Source organism: Aristolochia californica, unplaced genomic scaffold (assembly GCF_029961685.1).
Source record: "Aristolochia californica isolate CCGP_79_NKW_82.1479 unplaced genomic scaffold, dmAriCali1.0.hap1 SCAF_11, whole genome shotgun sequence".
Taxonomy (NCBI): Eukaryota; Viridiplantae; Streptophyta; class Magnoliopsida; order Piperales; family Aristolochiaceae; genus Aristolochia; species Aristolochia californica.
The window spans coordinates 34,095,858-34,119,231 of NW_027181782.1; the positions used below are offsets into that span (position 1 = coordinate 34,095,858).

At 38.0% G+C, this 23,374-nt stretch overlaps 3 protein-coding genes across 3 annotated transcripts; 1 reads left to right on the plus strand and 2 right to left on the minus strand.

Annotated features, from left to right (window-relative positions):
• Positions 1-942: 942 nt before the first annotated feature.
• LOC137944036 (translocon-associated protein subunit alpha-like) lies at positions 943-4,964 on the minus strand. The gene is made up of 8 exons (XM_068789528.1): positions 4,731-4,964; positions 3,469-3,630; positions 3,316-3,366; positions 3,031-3,119; positions 2,202-2,279; positions 1,859-2,062; positions 1,420-1,494; positions 943-1,298 (listed from the first exon to the last, which is right to left on the minus strand). Exons 1-8 carry the CDS (start codon positions 4,786-4,788, stop codon positions 1,254-1,256), a joined length of 762 nt encoding a protein of 253 aa, XP_068645629.1. The 5' UTR covers positions 4,789-4,964; the 3' UTR covers positions 943-1,253.
• A 2,076-nt stretch (positions 4,965-7,040) lies between these two features.
• Positions 7,041-21,574, plus strand: LOC137944938 (uncharacterized). Its single transcript, XM_068790754.1, has 13 exons — positions 7,041-7,444; positions 9,954-11,064; positions 11,159-11,374; positions 11,509-11,738; positions 12,292-12,366; positions 13,269-13,340; positions 15,957-16,055; positions 16,147-16,218; positions 16,391-16,505; positions 16,776-16,844; positions 17,002-17,341; positions 20,699-20,816; positions 20,910-21,574. The coding sequence occupies exons 1-13, from the start codon at positions 7,307-7,309 to the stop codon at positions 21,327-21,329; spliced, it is 3,075 nt and encodes a 1,024-aa protein (XP_068646855.1). The 5' UTR covers positions 7,041-7,306; the 3' UTR covers positions 21,330-21,574.
• A 136-nt stretch (positions 21,575-21,710) lies between these two features.
• On the minus strand, positions 21,711-23,374 carry LOC137944244 (amino acid transporter AVT3B-like). The gene has a single exon (XM_068789866.1). The coding sequence runs from the start codon at positions 23,161-23,163 to the stop codon at positions 21,907-21,909; it is 1,257 nt and encodes a 418-aa protein (XP_068645967.1). The 5' UTR covers positions 23,164-23,374; the 3' UTR covers positions 21,711-21,906.

Consider the following 23,374-nt stretch of genomic DNA (forward strand, 5'->3'; position numbering starts at 1 on the left):
TGTTTTTTTTTGTGATTTGTGCATTACAGGTAATGGTCCGCGGGAGTGAGTGAGTACCGAAATTGGTGATCCCCTTCTCCAGTGGAAAGAGAATTAGATTGGAATTAGGCATCGAATTTATTTTTAATGAAAAATTGGTTAAAAAAATGAAATTTTCATGTGATAACTCAAATATCTCCTAATAATAATACAAAAAAAATGGAATAAATAAATAAAATTAGAGCCGTTGATTAATCAATTAGATCTCACGATATGGAAGATGGACTACCAATTGTAGCGGTATAAACAACCACGTATCAATATCTCTCCCGTTCATTATCGTTGTGTAGTTTTAGTCACATGCAGGAGCATGGAGAGGTAAGGTATGAAATTACCTGTTTGCCCCGCCAGCCACGTATTAAATACTTCCGGGGTTCTCTGATATGTCGTCCGCGTTGTCGCTCGCTTTCCTTTTCTCCCTCGTCGTCACGAGTGCATCGAATAAGACGGCTCCTATCCACCGTTAGATTGAAATCAAGGAATAGACGGCTGCGATCCGTAGTGAACACTGAACTATTAGGGGAAATGGCACCTCTTCTCCCACTCGGGGGGACACTACCCCGAGTCACAAGTCCAAACCATAATTTTTCAACTCAATGAGTCAATTCACATCTCAAGCAAGCTGACAACTCGAATCGAGTCTACAACCACTGGAGTTTACCAAATTTGGTTCAAAGATTGGAATCACTCCAATCGATTCCCCTTGAATCAAACTGACTCGAGTTAAAAAATCAATGACAAAAATTCCCAACCACCTATCTACTACAAAGTTTCTTTTTTGTCTCAATTCCTCTTTTAACAATATCTTTTCCACTTCTGAAGGAAATCAAGAACATCGATGAGTGGAGATCAGAAACCCAGAAACCGAGGGAGGGAATAAATTTTGCTAAATGGAATCTGCTATGCACATCAAACTTAATCTTTTTTTCATCTAGCATTAAGCTGATAACACTGAATCTCTGATACTAATTCTAACAAAATGGCATGAGAGTATGTAAAGTGCCAGAAAGAAAATTGTGATCAAGTCAGTAACTGAAAGCTAAAATCTCAAAATTGTTTCTCACGTATTCCAGTTCTGCTGGCTCCTGAACCCTATTCCGTGAATCCAATAAAACATAACCTACTTCCTGAATAAGTTACAAATTTGGATGCAGCATCCCTTTGGATTTGAGCTTCAAGTGATGGATGGCTCGAGAGTATAAGCAAGAGAAAGCTTATTTCTTCTTCTTGGACTTGTTGGACTGAACAAAGGCAGTTCCCTGAGCAACACAAACGGAGGATAACAATCATATTAGTGGAATACCAACATTCAATCCTTATATGAAGAAATTGGAGGTGAAAACAAATGATGCATTAAAATAATTTAGCCCAAGAACTTGCCTCTAACCATTCGTCGAGTGAAGAATCTGTAGTGGCAGTCCCAACCTCCACCTTTGCAGTTGTCCGTTTGGTTTTCTACGGAAATAAATATAGGCACAGGCTTTTAAATCAGTGCTAAATGGAAAAAAAATGGGAGCTAACGAGTAGGCAAAAAGAACATTTTCTGTGTCAGATCACTTGCTGAAGTTTCTGATCATGGAAAATATGAACTGAATGGTTTTGTTAACTAGGAAAAGAAAATAGAGTCGGACAAGAATTTTGGTCCTTAATATCCAGAGGAGCTTTAAAATTATTTTCCTAAATAGGGAGTTTGTCCAGTCCTCTAAAGTCAACTACCTACTATAGTCATAGATTTGGCAATGCAACAAAATGTTATAAGGGTCAAATTTGCTAGCCACGTATCAAGCATATAATTGTGGAATTAGACAGAATATATCACCTTGGTAAGTTGATGAAGCTGACCATTCACCCAGAAGCCAAGGAAGACCAAGAGGGCAACTCCAAGAGCAATGAGGAATACAGACTCTCCCGCAAGAAAACCACCAGACTCAACAACTTCAATTGTGCCATTGTAGAAAATAGTCTGGTAAGGTTGCTGGTCTACTTCATAGAAGATCATACCGACAAGATCAAACGAACCAGGCTGCACATTAAAACATCACATTTTCAGGAGTAGCTTAATATAAATTCCCAATATTTTTATCAATCTATGGCTGCAGGAAATGTGTAATTTAGAAAACTACAGAATGGGTGGTCCATATAATAGAATTAGATATTCATACCTGCAAAAACTTGCTAACCGCAAAAATATAAGGGAATGTCGCTTGAGCAGAGACAGGCACTGAAGCATTGTAGAACTCCTGAATCCAAGTATAACTGAATTTACTAATTTGACCATGGTATATTTTTGTGACCATGTAGGTTGTACAGATACTTTTTCCTTCATGATGCAAAAATGGATTAAAAGAGACAAAAGCATTCCACAAAAAAACTGCGTCAAATATTCATAAACTAGCTTTGTTAAATCTCAAATTCTATGCACAAAAGAACAAACTATCCAGAAAGAAATTTTAATATGTTCCTTGCTACCAAATATCAGAAACATTTTAACAGGAGTCTGAAGTTCACTAAAGACCAGATGGCTGAACTTACAGGCAAATAGTTTTAATAAAGAAAGACAATCAATCAACCAAGCAAAGCTGCTAATTTGCCCAAGAAAAAAATAAGAGAGAGAGAACACTGAGATGCATTTTTTTCTCTCAAATAGATCTTTTTATTATTTATTTAAATAAAAAATTGATAACCTAATTAGAACAAACCCATGTAGTTGTAGGAAAGTGGTAAGAGTCAAACAAACAAAAACAAGAAAAAGATGGTTCTTCCAATTATTGAGGAACCACCCACATTTAAATAGTGTCTTCTCATTGTGAAATACCTCAATAAGTTTTTAGAATAGACAGATAGGTTTAATGTGTAATAATTATATTCATCGTAGACCAATAGGGATTTTTTCACTGAAATATTTTAGCCAACAAGCAAAATAAAGGTAGCCATCCTGAAAGCCAATGATAAGAAGTTACACAGTTGATGGCAAAGCTGATGCTGAATTACCTGCAAAGTAAGATTCTGGACATGCATATGATGATCAAACGGAAGATGAAGGCTGGATCGTATGGCTAGGACATTCACAGGTGCATCACCTGCATTTTTCCATCCAAAAACTGAATGAACAACAAAAGAAGATGAAAGCACAAAAGATCCAGTAACAAAATGACAACCCAAGAATTAGCAAACTAGATGACAAAAATGATGGATTACCAAACCAACAATAACGAATGCCAATCTATCCCAAATGCAGCACAATCATCACAATCACAAATATGCAGAATCACTTACCTTCATTGCTCAAGCCAACAAGAAGTTGAGTTTCTTCACCAGTTCGGACCACTGCAATCAAGGAAGTTATCAAAATGGATGTCATTCACATCTCTTGAAGTCAGGAAAGATGTTTCACGAATAATTCTAGTCCCCTCACATGCTCAAACTTACATTTTCCAGGATTTTCTGGAAAGACATAGACTGTTTCAATTCCAGGAGCTGAAGTGAGAGAACCATCGCCAAAATCTTGAACATCATCTCCAACAATACCGAGGCCACTGTCCTCCGCAGCTTCAACTATATCTGCATCAGGATCTGATTGACACCTTACAACTGACCATAAAATTTAGTCAACAAGAGAGTATTAAAATAAATAAATAAATGTTCAACAGCACTACTGGGAGCCTAGGCAATATAAAATGGTGTAGCAAAAATAATACTTGAATAAAACATACGAAAACAAAGCTCTCAATAGGCTCATACTATCTGAAGATGGGACTATAAGAAATAAATAGCAGTTATGCACACATTCGCTATCTACAGCAGAATGGAACCCCTATTGAGACAAATCCTTTGAACTGCAGTTGCTTCTGTCAGTTGCTCATTGGTGACACTCACAGAACAAAATAGTGGATCTTTCCAACAAAATTCAAAATAGACCAAGTCTCTGGCCTCATCGGAATCCCATACCAAAGAATTAAAAGGTTTACATTAGGCTCATTAATATGTTAGCTGAACTAAAATTGCGCTTTCACGCTATTATTTCAGAGAACAATTACCAGATACAAGAAAACTCTAATGAAGAAAGAACTAAATCCTACAAATATTAGATTCTAGCTCGCAAAATATATTATAAGAATAGTACTTGTACTAGTATTGTTTCTAGAGGTAATGCATCTTTTGGATAGCAAAAAAGACCAAAATTTGGCTTCTTCGATGGTCCACTACAACGGAGAGACTTAAAAGATGTCTATGATTCCATGGCTGCTCAATCCAGGGGTTCAAATCCAATTATGAAAAAATGGGTCCGAGTAAAAATGAAATTTTTATCGAAGATGGAGTGAACCTACAATTTTGAATCCAAAAACGTGTCCGCAAAAGCGCATTTCTTATGATCAGTAAAATGATCAAACAATAAAGCCTTAAGAATTGACTTTTTGCCAATCCACGACCCAAAAAAAGTCCAGAGTCGCGATCTAATCTCCAGCAGTGATAAAATTCCATGCAAACAAAGACAATATGATCCGAATACATGTAAGATCACAGTCTTCACAATACCATCAAAATCCATATTCGAAATCCATCAAAATGCAAGACAGCATGAAATTATCACAGATCCCCCACACGCAACACCATAAAAAGGACATCTTTAGCAGATCTAGACCGAAGATAACGAAGAAACAAGAAATGTCGCAGATAGAGAATTGAGATACCTTGGATGGCAGGGGAAACGAGGAGGAGAAGAGCTAGGAAAAAAACCCTAATCGCCATGGGGAAAGCGCAATTTTAAACGGAAGAACGATGCACCGTAAAAACCGAGAGATGAATCGCGGCCGTGCTAACAAGGACGCTAAGTCTCAGACCAACCAACCACGAGCTACGGAAGACCGGTTTCCCTGGTTTTCTTTTCCTCCGACGACTGACTACACCAGGGTGATGAACCGGAACAGAATGTGGGCAATAAGATATTCCACGTAAGATCGGCCAAGGGTACTGTGACAATTTCTTGCCATGAGAAGCCCCTGATTAGATTCTTCCTTTTTCGCCCACAATTTTCAGTTTACTTGCTTATCCAAATATGCTCTACCCCCTTTGTGGGTGCATAAGCTGTATCACATTACATAGCATTACTTTTATATACAGGGTTTATAAGTGCTAAAACAGAAAAATAAAATGATAAAAAAATTATTTTTCTTTTTAACTAATTTTTTGCTAAAAATATCTTTTATTATTTATAAAAATTAGATGGTTTGAGCCTTGGCATCCTTGTTAGCACGGCCGCGGTTCATTGCTCAGTTTTTACATTGCATCATTCTTCTTGTTAAAGTGCAATGTTATCCATGATAATTAGGGTTTTCTTTTGTTCTCTTTTCCTCGTCGTTCCCCTGCCCTCTAAGGTATTTCAATTCTCTATCTACGATGTTTCTTGTTTATTTGTTATCTTCTATTTAGTTCTTTTGCATTTGTATCACCAAATGAAATAACGAAAAATTAGTTATAGTGTTTATATTTACACTAGAAATAAAAAATATTTTTTTTTAATAAATAATAAAAAGTGTTGACAAGGTAAATAATCAATAACTACTTTAGTGTTTATTGATTTATTTTTTGCATAGTTTCATATTGGAATAGTAGAAAACTTATTTTTCTATCATTTTAATAGTTTTAAAGGTAAGAGAATGCATATGGAAATTTTTCCCACCCCCCAAAAATAGCACAAACACACCTACTAGGTGAAATTTGCCTCTTAAAAATCAAAGATATCTTGATGAAACACCTTGAACCTACAAAAAACATAGTTAAAAGCAATAGTACTATCGAAATCGAACCAAACCAACTAGTTTTACCAAACTGAACCAGCGTTAGTTTCCTCTTCATGGGCTCCAATATAGAAAATAACTTGCTAATTTGATGGTCGGTTCAATCTTAGCAACATTGATCATAAGTAACATGTCTCATTTTTTATATAAGATACATATCTATTAGAATAAGTTAACCAATCTACATTGGTGTTACATCAAAATATAAGACTAGGTGCATACTCTCAAAATTCAAATTCTTATTAGTTTTATCCTTTAAATTATTATGCTTAAAAATACATTAATTTTCATAATAACTATAAATTTTAAATTAATTAAAAAAGTTATACTTAAACATGTCATATATGCAACTATAATTAGCTAATCAAGTAGTATTTTCTAGGTCGATATATTGCTTTTTTCTAAAATTATTTTATCAAGTTTAACTCTTTTTTTTACTATGTTCATACCATCATATAATGCTTTCAATTTGGACTAAGTTAGTGTGTATTTTAGGTTCTTAATAGCACAAAATAATTATATAAGAGACATTAATGAAAATTCTTATCAGGAAAATCATATAATTTTCCTAGTAAGATTTTTCAGCCAAGATAGATCGGAAAACCATATGATTTTTTTTTGAATTAATATTTAACAATCGATGCTATAATATTTTCAGCACAATATAATTTTTTATTTTAATTTTTTTATTAAAAATTTATCGAATAATATATGGTAATGTATGAGATTGATTAATAATTTTTATTTATTTCCATAAAAAAGACACTAATAGGTCCATTTAATTTTCCTTGGAAATTTCTAAAATTTTTCATGTAATTTTTTATTAAAACAGTAATAGGATTTTATAGAAATATGTATAATAAGAAAAATATTTTTAGCTTTTCCTGATATATAAATTTCAGCACAAAAAAGGGTATACTATTAACAACCCAACTGAACCCGAGTCTCACTCTCCTCCCCTTGGTTTTTCGGAGTCAGGTTCAAGTTTTAAAAACCGACTCGGCCCGTGCCCTCCCTACAGAACTTCCTTTGTCACTTGTCAGCTTTCACAATGATGTGCGGTGTTGTCCACGTCGGTCACCTGTCAGCAAACACGGTCCTTCGTGTAATTCACTAAATCCCACGGGGTTATATTCGTCCATTCCGTTTTTCGTTAATCAGAATCGAGTCTTCTGTTGCAGTCCTTTCTCCCCCTTGGACTAACAGGAACAGCGCAGGAGACGTTAATCGGTCGGAGCAGTGGCTCTAATCACTTGTATTCAACCATCTGAAGTCTAAGGGACTGGAGATCGTTTTCCCCATCCGTCAAAACCTCATTTTCTCTCTTCCAGTCACCGCCATCTCTTCAACTAGATCTTCTACTCGGTGTAATTTTACACTGTTTGTTTTTTCAAACAGTTCTGTCTTGCGCAAAGATTCTTCGTCTTGATCTGAGAATTCGTTTCGACTGTGGTTGATTTGTTACCGCCATGGCAAGGCCACCGAGTATGGAGACATTCGATGTGTACTTTCAGAGAGCGGATATGGATCGAGATGGGAGGATTAGCGGCGCGGAAGCGGTCGCATTTTTTCAGCTATTTAATTTGCCGAAGCACATCCTTGCGCAGGTACTTTATAGAATCCATTCGTTTTTCTCTATGTATTAGTGTTTTTCAAGTTGTGATACGTGAATAATTTCATCTGAATCGTTACTCTTGTTACTTTGGCTCTGAAATGGTTACTTGGATGAATTGCAGCTCAAAAAGTTGTTAGATGCTGTTTCATTGGTTTTTTATTGTGTTCAGTGTCGATGATATGTTAGTTGTGTTCTATCAAGAGCTGATGATTTTCTTTCCATTCCTCTCTGTTTGAGTGGGACTTGACTCAATAGAGCATTAAGATTAAAAAAACTCGAAACGATTTAATCCTGTTGTTATTCTGTCCTATAACATGAATTTCATTTTCGTAGTTGGTGCCTGTGAATCAGTGTTCATTTACATAGGTATAAATAAGCTCAGATCTAATCTCGTTGTAGCATAAGATGTATACAAAACGAACAAGATAATCTGGGGAATGTTGTGACAGTTATTTTCAGACTGTTGTCATGGTACTTAAGGCAAAATTGTTTCCAGTTACTATATGATTTTGGTTGTACCGACCAGATGTATGACTGATTTTTGGAGTTAATGTGGAACTATTCAAATCTTGAAACAATTTTCACTTGGGACCGTTATTGAAATTCTGTTTCATAATTTATTAGATTTGTGTTCCTTTCATTTTAAAAAGGGTACTTGCTTGACGTGCTGGCCTTTGTTGAAACCATGAGTGTCATTATTCCCCTCTCTTATTGCCATGTTGGTACCATGGATTCCTTGGAGGCTGAAAATAGATCCCTTCTCCACATGCTTGACATTTGAAAAAAGTTTCTCATAAAAAAAAAGAGAAAAAGAAGGCTTTTACTGCCTCTAGTTGTGCAACGAAACTTAATAACTGTGATTGATTAGTGCAGAAAAAATAAGGATCCTTCTTGGCTGCTGTGCAGCATGCTTAAGGAAATTCAAAACCTTGCTCGTTTCGTCAATATCACTTGGTGTTGTGCCCCTAATTCTTCAAAATAAATGCTCATAAGCTTGTCAAGGAAGGGGTTGATTTCCGATCTTTTCTTATCATGGATCAATTCTTTTCCTTATGGAATTTGCTTCTATCGGACTTCCAAAAGTTGGCCTGTTTTATGTTTTGTTATGTTTGGTTAAAAGCTTCACTATTAAAAAATAAAATAAAAAGAAGGCCAAAAATAGCTTAGATGGAAATGGCGAGGAAAGACTTGAAGAAAGCTAGCTATGAATGGAGTTAACACATGATAGAGTAGAATGCAGAATGAGGTGTGAGTCACATAGTGGGCCAAGGCTCTGATGAAAATGATGGTGATGTTTATCATCCTTAATTTACAAGTGGAGAGTTTCTATTGATCCACTCTAACAACAACTGCATAAAATAAATAGAAGTTTGGGGTGGCATAGCTGTGTTGTAAGCTTTAAAACAATCGATTATCATCATATCATTTCATCAAAACCATGTTGGAGCTCAGTATTCCATCATATTCTTCTCTTTAAATTTATTATATGCTAGGATTTTTGCTTGATCAGCCTATTTCATAGGTTTCCTGGTAGCTTCCATGTCATTTCTGCTTTCCTTTTTGCCATGCCACTGATTGATAAAACCCTTTTGATTGGTTCAGTCTTAGGTGTATTGAAGACATTGAACTATCTATTGTTGATGCTGTTCCAAAGTACTTCCCAGTCAACGTTTATTTTATTATTTGTCTCCTGTGGGTTGGTTACGTTTTCATTACCTATCGTTATATCCTATGAGACATAGCTGGTCTAATAGTTTAATTACAAATTCAAACATTTAAGCCAATGAGAAGCTTCTGGACTATGCAGGCAGGAAAAGTTTCATGACATTGAATGAGAAGTTGCCCTGTATTGAAAACCACTTTGATGAGATAATTTTGTGATAATGCGTTATCTATGAACTCTCATGCCAGACTCTGCCTCAATCATGAATAAAAACCTTTATGATGATGTAGTCATGAAACTCTTGAGTTGAGACTAACAAGAGCTTGCTGACTAAAATTTTATAGCCAAGAACATGGACATTTTACGTCATCAGGTCTCTTGAGTTGATACAAGAAAGAGCTTGCTGACAAAAACTTCTTAACCAAGAACATAAATATTTATTCACTTCTATCTGCTCACTTAAGTCCCTAAAAGGAAAAAAACTTCATGTGCTTATCTTTTTAGTGCTCTAACGCTTCATAGATTTTGAATGTTTTCATTTTTCATGTGAAATGCCTTGTGGACATATGTTATGTAATTATAGTGTTGATCAGTGGAATAATGTAAGTGGAGTGTGTGAAGAGTTTGTTGGTGAAATTTCATGAACTTTTTTGAAACTCAAACTAAGATTTGTGCCTTATGGACATATGCAGCCTCTCCATATGAATAGTGTAACTAGATCATTTTGAGAGTTTGTTGTTGGCACCTAGAAATATTGTCATTTTCTTTAAAAATCCTAACTAAGGATTTTTAATGCATTACTTGGATTGTTTACCTAACATGGGTCTCCTTTCTGTAGATATGGATGCATGCCGATAAGAGTCAAACTGGTTTCCTTGGTCGACAAGAGTTCCATAATGCACTTAGACTTGTGACTGTAGCACAAAGTGGGCGAGAATTAACACCGGACATTGTGAAGGCAGCCTTGTTTGGTCCGGCAGCAGCAAAAATTCCACCACCCCAGATAAATCCTGTTCCAGGATCTGCTCCTGCGAGTTCTGTACAACGATCTGTCCCTCAAGCAGGACCCACTGCAGCTCACAGTGTTGGCTTCCGACAGCAGGCACCTCCAATTGCAGGAATGACTCAACAGTTTTTCCCTTCCCCTGATAATCAGTTCTTGAGACCACCTCAAGCTGCTGCGGGTGCTTCGTCACTTCCAGTGCAGGGTCCTGGTATGGGACACCCTGGGGCTGGTAGTATTCCTAGTCCACAGCTTACAAGTTCTAATGTACCCAGTTTGTCGACTGATTGGCTAGGCTCAAGGCAGCTGAATTCTCAAGTACCTAATAGAGGGATCTCGCCTCCTTCCATAGCATCTGATGGTATCAGCTTGTCAACACAAGGTTCCATACCATCTGCTCCACCTAGACCACCAGCTCCATCTGGTGTAACACCTTTGGTTTCACCAAAACTGCAAGATCCAGTTAAGGACTCAAAAGCATTGGTTCCCTCAGGAGATGGGTTTGGTGGAGATGTTTTCTCTGCAACTCCATCTCAAGCAAAGCAAGCTGTACCCACTCCAACATTCTCAGGTGGCATGCCCAACTCATCCGCTATTGCCCCTGCAACTGCTGCATTGCTGCCAGCAGCTAAACAGAGCCAACCTGTTCCCTTTGCAAATGTGGTTAATCTCTCTACGAGTGCTAGTCAGATGCAGCGGCCGCCATCAGGGGTTACACCTAACCTGTCTGCCACAACTAACAGTGCTTCTGGGTTGAACACGTCTGGTGTTTCAGTTGGTGCTACAATTCCTGCTTCCAGCCAATCTCAGATTCCATGGCCAAGGATGACTCCACAAAATATTACAAAGTATACCAATGTCTTTGTGGAGGTAGATACAGATAGAGATGGGAAGATTACTGGTGAACAAGCACGCAATCTTTTCCTGAGCTGGAGACTTCATAGAGGCATGCTAATCTTTACAATTTGTGATTTTGGGTGAACAATGTGTTCTTGAACTGCTTGTACTTACTATGTTATGTTTATATCTGCATGGACCAGAGGTCTTGAAGCAGGTGTGGGATCTCTCTGACCAAGATAATGATAGTATGTTGTCACTCAGAGAGTTTTGTACCGCACTCTATTTGATGGAACGGTACAGAGAAGGGCGTCCTCTTCCTGAAGTTCTTCCAGATAGTGTCAAGTTCGATCCATTGCTGCCTGTTTCTACTCAAGCAGCACCTGCTTATGGTGGCACGGCATGGAGACCAAGTCCGGGTACTTATGGCAACTGGATCATTCAAAAGTTTCTGTATTAGATTTCTTTAGTCCATCCATCTGCTATTTAATTTTCACCTCTTGTCTTACATTTCTCTTTATGTTTTTCTTTGGGTTTTTATGCTTTTTATTAGGATTTCCACAACCAGGAATGTCTGCTGCACGACCACCAGTTCCACATTCCAGTGCCTCAAGGCCACCTGTTCCAGTGCAACACTCACCTCAGCCTGATTTTAGGCACCAGGCGATGCCGCTGAAGTCAAGAGTGCCAACACTGGAGAAGCACCTGGTGAATCAACTTAGTAACGAGGAACAGAGTTCACTGAATTCTAAGCTCCAGGAAGCAACAGATGCAGATAAGAAGGTACTGTTTTTTTTCCATCTGAGTGCTCATCTTTGCCCTGGAGGCATAAACATATCTAGAATACTGACATAATTATATTTCTCCCTTGGCATGTTCTTCAGATTTTTTAGGACAATGGACTTTTCCAGAGTCTTGACTGTTTTGTGGTTTGTGCCTTTAAAGTGCAAACCAAGTTACTCATTCCATGGCAAGGAATGGTGCCTCTTTAACATCACCTTGTTGTGAGAAAACCCTGCCACTAGAATTATTTGCTTTTCCACGTTTTCTATTTTCAATTACTTCCTTTTCTCTGTAGTTATCATGTTTTCATCCTCCTTGTGAGGGCCCTTGTTGCTCTCTTCTCTTTTTCTTATACTATTCCACCGCTTTCAGAAAAAAGAACATATTGTTACAAATATAAATATGTGTGTCACCGTTTTTTAACTTTTCATGAGATTAATGACTCTATGAACTAGGTTCTGTTTTGTTTCGTTATTTTTTAAGCTTTTCGTTTTTTGCCAAAATTTCTCAGGTTAATATCACTAACATATTTTGATCCTTGTAATTATGAAAGGTAGGAGAAGTGGAGAACGAGATTCTTGATTCAAAGGAGAAGATTGAATTCTACCGCACCAAGATGCAAGAACTTGTATGTAACGTCTGTTTTCAATATTGTTGTAATTATGTGCCCACTTAAATTGAATTAATATCTTGAATCATTTTACTCTGACAAAATGTAAAATCAACCTTATTTATTCTAGAGCCCATTGTCATCAAAAGAGTACTTAAAGATCCTATTCTCAATACAACATAATGAAGGTTTTTATGATTGGTATCTCAGAGACCTCTCTCAGCTATGTATGTGAATTGTGAAAGTTTAATGTTTATAAATCTGCATTATGTGCAGATTGGATCTTTTAAGTTAATTAAGCCAGGATGTTTTAATTATTTAAAGTTTCTGGTTCCTTTTCTATTCAGTGTTTTTTTTATTTTTTTTATTAATATGGTTAACAAGCTAAACGTCATTTTGAATAACCCCATTTCTCTTTTTAACCTATTCGAAGTTCAAATACAAATCTGTATACTGAAATGAACAAGAAAAAACAAAAACACTATGGTTGATCTGTGTGCTGAAAGTATTGTTGATGCTCGTCGGCCACATCTCAAACACCATCTGACTGACTAATAGTGATAAGTCTAGTTTACCTTATGTTCTTTTTGGTTCTGCTCTTGTTTACTCTGTTTCGGATATTTATAGCATCTTGGAAAACTTTGCTTCATAGAATTGATGCAGATTCCTTTTAAGTTAAATTCAACAAGCTTTTGAATTTCGCCCCCTCAATTCTTCTCGCTGAAAGTCATGTTAATGCTTATTGGCTATGTATCAGACACTCTTTCTTCTTGGCTGCACCATGAAATGTTCTTGTGGTGCTATGGATGGTTTGTGATGAAGCATGGGTTCCTTATAACATGTGCTATATCTCCTGATTTTGTACCAATGCATATTTTGTTGTATTATTTGGTCATTTTTAACAGTGCTCCCTCTATCAGGTTTTGTACAAGAGTAGATGTGACAATCGACTCAATGAGATCACTGAGAAAGCGCTGGCTGATAGACGTGAGGTATTACTCTTTCATGCATTGATGTTTTACTTCTCCACGAAACCTATAACTGAAGACCAGGGTTTTGGGAACCGGGATGGGGACCTGACTTCACCCAGTCCCGAGTCAGATCAGGTGAATTGGGTTGTCTCGCCTGATCTGCATACCAACTCGTCCATATAACTTTCTATATGGCGCTGGCCAGAGATATTTAAAAAAAAAAAAAAGATCAAAACATAAATATAATATGCGTTTTCTTCTTCTTATTGATAATTATAATCGTTAATTATTGATTGCTATTATTTATTGTTTGAAATTTAATTATTAATAATAAAAAATAAAAAACTGATATTAGTACTATTAGTTGAATCGATACTATTATACATTAATTATTATTATCAACTATTATTGATAAAAAATATTGATTAATAAATTAGGCTATTATTATTAATTATTTATTTTATACTTTATTATAGAATTTTTATTGATGATAAATCAGTAAATAGTACATATTGCCATATAAACTAATTAAATTTACATTATGCTGTTAAATATTTGATAATTATCCATTATTCATCCATTTATTAGGATTTCCATTTACGATTGTCTCCTCTATTAGCCACTAATCAATAAATGCATAGTGTTATATTTCATGCTAGTGTTAATTAAAAAACATATTAATTATAAATTAATAATGATACACATTATATAAATCAATAATATGCTAATCATATATTAATCAATTCATTGCATATTAAATGACATATATTCCTTATTGGCACGTGGTCCCCTTCCCAAAAGAATAAATTTTATCCATGTTGGTGGTTGACCACAATCTCAACAACAATGCAATTAACTAAGCATAACAGCAATCAACTACATTAATAACTATAGTGTTTATTTTAATCAATGTAGTGACCTAGGCATGTCTTAAGTTAAACATAGAAAATCAATAGAAAAAAATTAACCAGCGAGGGGGAGGAAAGGTGATGGAAGACGACAAAGGAAGAAGGAAGCCAGGGGAAGGAGGAAGGGAGATCTGGCAATGGAAAGACTGGATCTAGTTTCTGACAACCAAGCGATATGGGGTGACAAGTTCTGGCATAGAAACAAGAAACTGACGGTAAAACTGTTAAAATACCAGTGCAAGGGTATTTTGGTCTTTTTACTACCTCATATTTTGTCAAAACCTTATAGTTTGAGTTTAGTATAATTCTGATATGTATTCTGTAGGTTATAAGAGTTTTTGTAAGTGGGAGCAATTTTGTCCAATCGTGTAAAAATTAACTTAAGTGAAAGGATAAACAGGAGGGCTCTGGGCTCGTGCTTTTCAGTCCTCTACTCAACACAGCATACTGCTGCTTCTCGTCTCACTCTTTTCTTCTCAATTTTCCCCCTTTCTTCTTCTTGAATCCTCTCAAGTTTTTCATTTTTCAACAACTGTGGAAATGAAGAAATAGGGGGAAGACACCAGAGGAGGGTGGAAAATGCTGGAAATGTGTGGAACTCGTCACGAAAATGAGCAGAGGTGGAAGGGAAGTTGCTAGGGTAGTAAGAGAGGATGGAAAAAACCCTAAATTGTGGTTTTTTTCTAGAGAGCTTTTATATGAGGGAGTTGACTTGGATCAATGAATCAGGTCTATGACCTGAGACCCACTCCGACTATGTATCCTATCCGTCTGACTTTCATAATCCAGGGTTGGATGGGTATTCGAAGCAACTCTGACCCCTGAGTTAGGGGTGGCATCGAGCCGAGCCGAGCGAAGCTCGAACTTGCATATGTTTGAGTTTAGCTTGATTTGAATACTTCAAACTCAAGCTCAGTCGCGGGCCTAAAATTGGAATCGAGTTTGAGCCCGAGCTTGAGCCGGGTTCGAGCTCCAATCTACATTTAAAACTTCAAAAATAAAAAAAAATTACAAAAATAAATAAAGAGAATATTGTGATGACCTTGGTACCGTTGAACTGCAAGGTATCATATAGGAATCCAAGACTTTGCAATGGAGCATACTAATGTATAATAACCAGTTTAATAGACCTAAAAGAAAAAGCAAACACCTCTATCAATAGTGTTTATTCGATTGACAAACAACAACATTAGATGTTGAGAGACCCAAAAGGGTTGAATGATCGATCGTCTTTAAGGTTTGAGGTAAATAAGAGCAATTATCAACCAACTAAAGAGGAAATTGACGAGAGCAATTAGAGTAAATGGTATTTTCATAAAAAAAAAAATATGCTAACAAGTCGGCTCACGCAGCACCAACCGAACTTGAAAAATCTCGAACTTGACTTGTTATACTTAACGAGCCTAATTTGAGCTCGAGCCGAGCTCAAGTACAAACTGAATTGAGCCAAGTTTTTTTTTAGCCGAGCTCGAACAGTTTGCGAGCCAGTTTGGCTTGGTGCCACCCCTACCTTGAGCCAACCTGGCTCCTCCAAAATCCGAGTTGTTGGGCGAAGTTGCAGGTCGACTCGGCGGCTTGCAAAACCATGTTAGATAATCTATCAGTAAGAAAAGTTTTTGCAATAGGAACCTTGGTTCTATAACTTGGAATGATTTGTATACTAAATGAGAATATTCAAACTTCATGCCTTATTCTTTGGGAAAAAAATTCATGACTTACATGCTTTCAGGCAGAGACTCTTGCAAAGAAGTATGAGGAGAAGTACAAACAGGTTGGAGATGTAGCTTCTAAGTTAACTATTGAGGAGGCTACTTTTCGTGATATTCAGGTATCTTTTCATTTTTGGTGTTTCAGAAATAAAAAATTTCTGGCTATTATTTTTGCTGGTGCTAATCCAGTTGAATGAGTTTGCATTTCAGGAGAGAAAAATGGAGTTATATAATGCAATTGTCAAAATGGAGCAAGGTGGTAGTGCTGATGGCTTGCTTCAGGTAAGTTCTACTCTTAGGTGGCGTGTGACTGTATGAATAAAAAATGATTTATGAATTGATGTTAAGAGTTACATGTCTGTCTTTAGTTTCAGAACAGGAGTCATAGGGTGATATCATTTTCTTCAGAATCCATCATGACTCTTAACTCAAAGCGGATTTCTGTGATCTCCAGGTTCGTGCCGACCGAATTCAGTCAGATCTTGAGGAGCTGGTGAAAGCTCTTAATGGACGTTGCAAGAAGTATGGTTTACATGTTAAACCAACTGCACTTGTGGAGTTGCCATTTGGTACACCTGCATTATCTTTTTCCCTTTCTCCGGTGTCACTGATTTATTAAAAAAGAGTTGAACTGCCTTGGATATGATAAACTAAATGCATTCAATGAAGTGTCTCAATATTGTGTTCTGGTCAATAATTGTCATTTTGGTAATTCTTATGTTCTTGATTGAATAACCAAAGTTTCTCTGTCAGTTATCTTCTAAAATCCTTTAGTACAATACTCATGTTAAGTTATATGATGCAGTTTACATTCTTTTTTTTATTCTTTTGTGCTTAAGGTTGGCAACCTGGTATGCAAGAGGGAGCAGCTGATTGGGATGAAGATTGGGACAAATTTGAGGATGAAGGTAAGTTCAATTGTTCTCTTCATCACATGATTCTATGAGATGAACTGGAGAGTGTAACAAATAGAAAGAGGTGGAGCATGAAAAATAATATGAGAAATGAGTAAAATCTAAATCTTGAAAAGTGTGATCTATGTGCTGATCACATTTCCATTTACAGGATTTGCAACTGTTAAAGAGCTCACTGTTGATGTGCCAAATATTGCCGCCCCTGCGAAACCAAAGTCTAACCTTATTTGGAATGAGAAAGCTTCTCCTGATGAGCCCTTTGGCGCTTCCCCAACTGTTGATGGAAATTCAGAGAAGCCTTCAAGTACAGTTGAGAGGGTTCCAGAAAGTGGATCAGCATATCCCCAAAGTGAAGACGGGTCAGCCAAAAGCCCACCTGGCAGCCCTTTCAGGAGGAGCTCTTTGGAAAGTCCATTCCAAGATTTCTCTACGTCACGGTTTGCGAAGGACATTTCTGTTGATGTTTCACCCCGTGGCAAAGATAATCATAGGTATGAGGTTGCTCTGTGTTTTTTTTTTTTTATGAAAGGTGTTTTTATTAAGAGAGAGAAAAGAAGAGCACAACCTCAAGGGAGCAAACCCTTAACAACAAGGGATTGAAAAGAGGCTCCCTGCTTGGCCAGAACATCGGCCACAAAATTAGCAAATCTCGGGATGTGTAACCAAATACAATAAAAAAAGCTAATAATCTCCATAATTTCATAAAAAGAGACCCAATGAAGATGTTGCTCTGGGTTATTCTGCTTCTTTTAACAACTGACAATTTATCTTGTGCTGGTTTACCCCTGAGTGAAAGTTGCTCTCCATTTTCTTTAAAGATAAGTTGACATCCATTTTTGAAAGGGCTGGGCTTGACCATGATAGTGGAGTAGCTGAAATGAGGAAAAAATATTGCAGGGCCTTTGACAAAGACAAGTTCTGCAAAATCTGTCTGCAGTACTGCATTTGATTTGTTGAGTAGTGGATGATATGCTCCGGACCTTACTAAAAAAACTGATCTGTTTCTACCAGACAACATTGTCTAACCAAATTTAGGTTTTCTTTAAAAATTCCTTTTGTGTTGATTCTTCTTCTGATTAACAAAGACATATGCACCATTTAAAAAAAAAAGACATTTTTTTTATAAAGATGTATTTATATTAACAAGAGAAAATTTACAAAGGAAGAGGGAGCAAATCTCTTACAACAAGAGATTCCAGGGAAGCTCCTTGCTTGGCAAGCACATCTGCTGTCGAATTTGCAGATTTCTGAATGTGAGACCAAATACAAGAAAATGATGATGCAATATCTAAAATCTTCTGAAATATGTCCCAATGCCTCCATAGCAGAAGGGAATCACGCTGGCACCAACCAATCACTACCTTGGAGTCCCCTTCAATGTGAATAGGGCCACTGCAGTTGTCTCTGAACACACGGAGCCCATTAAGAAGGCCATATAACTTTGTCGACGTAGAATCGGATATGCCTAATGGACCAGCATAAGAGAAACACTGATTTCCAGACGGATCTGAAATCACTCCCCCAAAACCAGCGATCCCTGGATTGCCAAGAGAAGAACCATCAAAATTCAATTTTAAGTAACCAACCTCCGGGGGAGCCCACTCCTTCATTACTTGAACCTTGGTCCCAATGTGCATACTTGCCAGATTGCTCTAGTTATCTTGAATGGTGGTGCCCTTGAAAGAGCAAAAGGGCTTCTTAGTCAGAAGCCAGGTGGAGATTTGCCCCGTTACTCTTTCTGCTACTCTTGCCTCATATTCACTTTTAGCATCGAACCACCTTCTATTCCGTTCATTCCAAAGCCCCCATGGAACGAAACTGGCGCAGGCTGAGATCATCATTTTACCAAGACTAAGAAGGGGATAGCCAATGATCGACTTGCAAAAACCAATCAGATAAGCAAATATATAGAATTGCAACCCCAACTTGCATAAAACAGAGGTCTACACATTCCATGAGAATTGACACAAGAGCAGAGTATGGCTGGCGGATTCGGCCTCATTGTTGCAAAAAGGACATAGTGGGTCTATAGATGGGTAACCTCTTCTTCGGAGCACATCTGCCGTAAGAATTTCACTTTGGCAAACACCCCACTTGAAGAATTTTATCTTTGAAGGGGCACAGAGACGCCAAACGAAGTAAATGTCGTGCTCACTTTGCGTTGAATCCCAACCATTAATGTATATGTATGCCGATGAAATTGAGAATTTTCCGCTTTTGTCACGTCACCAAATGAGCTTTTCTGCATTTGAAGGCCTTATTCTGACATGATTCAAAGAATCCAATAAACTGCTTGCTTCCATAGCCTTCGTATCAAAAAGACCCCTTTGGGGATGTAGGTTCATACCACCCCCTCAAAGGCATCGGCAACTGAAATCTCCCTTGATATTGCAAAATTTATGAAGAATCATCCCACTTGTTTCTTGAGAAGAGATGGGAAAGATGCAGTGTGATTGCTTGAATATTCTGTCTCAGCTGGCTTTTTCAAGAAATACTCTGCATATAAAAGTTGTATGCAATTATATTAGGTATGTTCTCCTTTTAAGCTCATATAGAACTCATTATAATCTATAAAAGTGAGGAAAGTGGAAAGGTTAAAACTGGTGCTGTGGTGGTCTCCTCTTCGCCTTGTGGAGGCAGGCTGGGATGGTGATGGGTATTTGGATGCTGGGGTTGGGATTTATTTTGCAGGTAGGAACAGGTTTCGCAACAACTACTTACAAATCTCCTGTTTCTGCTTCATTGCCCTGTCTTATGGCTCTTCTAGCTTATCTTTGTTTTGTACCTTATCTCCAAGCTAGTAACCAAGGTCGGATTCTTAGATAGCTGATCCATTGATTGAAAAAGTTTGCAGGCCTAGCCTGACTGACTAACTTACTGTAATAGCCGACGTTGGCCTTTCTGATTTGGTCTGTTAATTCTTTCCATTTTCCCTTATTCCCTGTTGCTCTGTCATGCTTCACACAAGCGAAAATGTCCTTCATTCTAAGAGCAGTCTGTTTGGGTTTCCATGGGGTCATCTTTTAATGGCCACACAAGTGCATGAACCAGTAGAAATGAAATTTGGATCAACTGGGTTAAGCATGTTTGGTGAAAAAATATATTTTTTTTAAAAGTATGAGCTTTATTAAATAAAGGAGAACATCCTTAAGTTCAGGAGTTTGGTGAAAAAAAAAAAAAATACTCTCAGGTTTGGGGGTTTTCAATGTCTGTTCTGGGGTTAGGTCTTATTAAGTGTGTGTCCTGATTCTCAGTAATTTAAGTGGTAGGCACCTGTGTCCTTTGTTCTTTTCTGGAGGAAGTCTTGTGCTTTTTCTGTATTTTGGCTGTTATTCTGCTGTTGCTTTAACATACTACGAAAGCTATTCTTAAGTTATCGTTATTTCTGTATTCAAATTGTATCTTGAAATTCATTTTATGCTAGCTTGTTAATCCTTTGGAAGGCTTTTTCTATTGCCACATGTTTATATATGCAGATTTTTTTTTTCTTTTCATGTGCCTCCTCCTTGTTGTCGACCCCCTTAGCTGTTTGTTGTATCTGTTTATTTTTTCTTAATAAAGCTTTCGACCTCTCCAAAAAAGAAAAGATAAAAAAAGAGTAGTCGTTTAGAAAAAAGACAGGTAGTTTTCTTTAACAAAATGATCTCTTTCTTCCTTTTTGTGGCTGAAGCAGATGCCGTGAACGCCAACTGTGTCTAATATTAAGTTTTCATTGAGGAATTCAAGCAGAGACATTCAATCTTTCCTCCTTAATCTCGACTTTTCTTCGTTAGCAGCATACTGGGTGCTTCAGTTATCCATGGCCACAGATTCAGGTATTCTAAAAGTTTATGAATTTACTTTTGCAGTGACCATGGGGCTGCCGAGTCAACTATCTCTGGGGACAAATTCACTGATGACCACTCATGGGGTCCCACCTTTGATGCCAACGACGATACTGATTCAATATGGGGTTTTGGCTCGAAGGTAAATTCAAGCTGAACCCATGCTTATGGTTTACATGGAGCAGACATCAATCTTTTACACGTTCTAATTCAGTTACTTTTATCTTCCCAACAGGAGGCAGATTTTGATAGGAGCAGAGAACTCTCTTTCTTTGGTGGCAGTGACTTTGGTCTGAACCCAATTAGAACTACAGACTCACCTAGTGCCGAGAGCGTCTATCAGAAGAAAAGCTTTTTTGCTGATTCTGTTCCAGGAACTCCATTATTCAACTCTTCCTCTCCACCAAGGTTCAGCCAAGCATCTGAGGATCACTCTTTCGATAATTTCTCAAGGTTTGATTCCTTTAACATGCACGACAGCGGCTTGTTTGCCCCACCTGAGAGCCTTGCAAGATTTGACTCTATCCGGAGTACAAGTGATTCAGGTGCGTTCACATCGTTCGATGACTCGGACCCATTTGGCTCAACGGGTCCATTCAAATCACTGGACAACCAAACACCAAGACGGACTACCGACAACTGGAGTGCATTTTAAGGTGAGTGTCTTTGGTTTATAGCCTGTTGCATGAGCTCCATTCAAGAAAGCATTTAAGAGATGATCTTCAATTTACAGCCATTTTGCCAGAGTTTCATTCATAGTGAGTGGTATGTGTTTGATGTGAGATGCAACCAGATTGTAATATGTTTATCAGTTCAAAATGATAAAAATACTCTAATAATATTTTTAAATCAACAATATACTTGACTAAATTTACTAATATTGAAATTCTGTTTCCATGAGATTATGAATTCTGAACAACAATTTCAAAAGTTAAACTAGTTTAAAATATTTAATTAAAATCAATAACATAATTCCATTAAAAATAGAAATTGTAAACCATCTCACCAACAGCTGAAATTTCAGTTCGTTGGCCAATTCCATCAACAGAGCTATAAGCTGATACTTAAAAACCCTTTTCTGCCTGTTCACTGGAATCAAATCGAACTGGGGATACAAACCACGATCTGTCTATATTTCCTTTTTCCTTAAAAAATCAAGACATTCAGATATATGCACAGAATGTTCAAGGACGAGATCTTAGTATATTACAGTTGTGTAAGAACGAAAAGCTTCAGACTTTCACGGAGAATATCTCAATTAGGGAAGAAAAGGTCCCTGAGACTCCCAAGAACACCCCTACGACCACAATTGCTCCATCAAAGGCCAGCCCCTTCCAGTCCATCTCCCCTTTGAAAACAATCAGATGGAACAGAGCAGGCAGCACAAAGCCTAAGATGATACAAACACTGCTTCCCACTAATGACAAGAAATCGGCAAAGTTTGGCACCAACAGAGCCATCAGACTGACAATCAAAACTATGATCCATCTCAGCCAGAGACAGTACCGGCCACCAGAGAATCTCCTTTCGGCTACCTCGTAGACAGGGTTCATCATCAGAGGGAAGGTGAAGAACAGATTTATGCAGAGACCAATTTGAACCAATCCACTCACGATCCCTCTTCCTAAGTTGGTTGTGATGATATCGTTGGTTTCTTCCCCAAATGCCATGTAGCCCAGAACGCCAAAAATCCCATACATCAACGCTATGAATCCCATTGAGAGCCCCAATGTTTTGCCAAATTTGTTTTTGTCAGCCGTTTCAGATTCTAACGGTAGCACCATCCCTATTCCTTCGAAAGCATAGACGGCGACGCCCAGTCCGTAGAGGACGACGGAGAGCCCCCCGAATAGCTCCAGTGTCGGTGTCCTTTGCAGAAAGACCAAGACGTCTTCCACCATGACGACACCCATCGCCCCCAGATCAACTACATCTGCAAAAATACTCAAAGGGGCGAGATGGGTCAGCGTGGGGATCGAATTCAATCCCAGCTGAAAGGGGAAAAGCCCCCAAATGTACACCGTCTTCGGTTGAAACCCCAGAACATTCCGCGAATCAGGGCTCTGGTTGAACAAATTCGCAATGGTGTTGGCGATGAAGATGAGATAACTGACGCAGAACCCGGCCTGGCTAAGGACTATCATCACGTCGACGGCAAATTTCCCCACAGGTCCGCACACGACGTCACCCAGATCACCAAAGGAAGCGATCTTCGTGAATCCGAGGGAGTCCAGCTTGCGGCGCGTCCGGACGAGGAGCATCATGCAGTGATAAGTCAGGAGAGCGACGAAGAAGATGATGAGGAGACCGAAGAGCCATCCGGTCTTCTTAAAGGTGTATGGTAGACCTAGGACGCCGGCTCCCACGACGGCGATGAAGATGTTGGCGAGTGTTTTCGGCTGCGATGAGAGATGGAATTTGGGGAGAAGAGGTGTTGATTCAGTCGGGAGAGAATAAGACGACGAGCTCGCATCTGATGAGAACACCATGGCGACAATTTTTTCTCTATCAAACTGGATCAAATTGTCCGTGTGGAAAAGAAGCTACAGATTGAGGAATAAAAACCCAGAAACAAGGATGACGGAGATAGGAGAGAGGCCAAGAGAGAGAGAGAGAGAGAGAGAGAGACTAGGGGCTCCCCTCCTGGACACGGCCTCTCCCTATCTGCGCCTTCCGAAAGACCGATGATGGGGACGACGA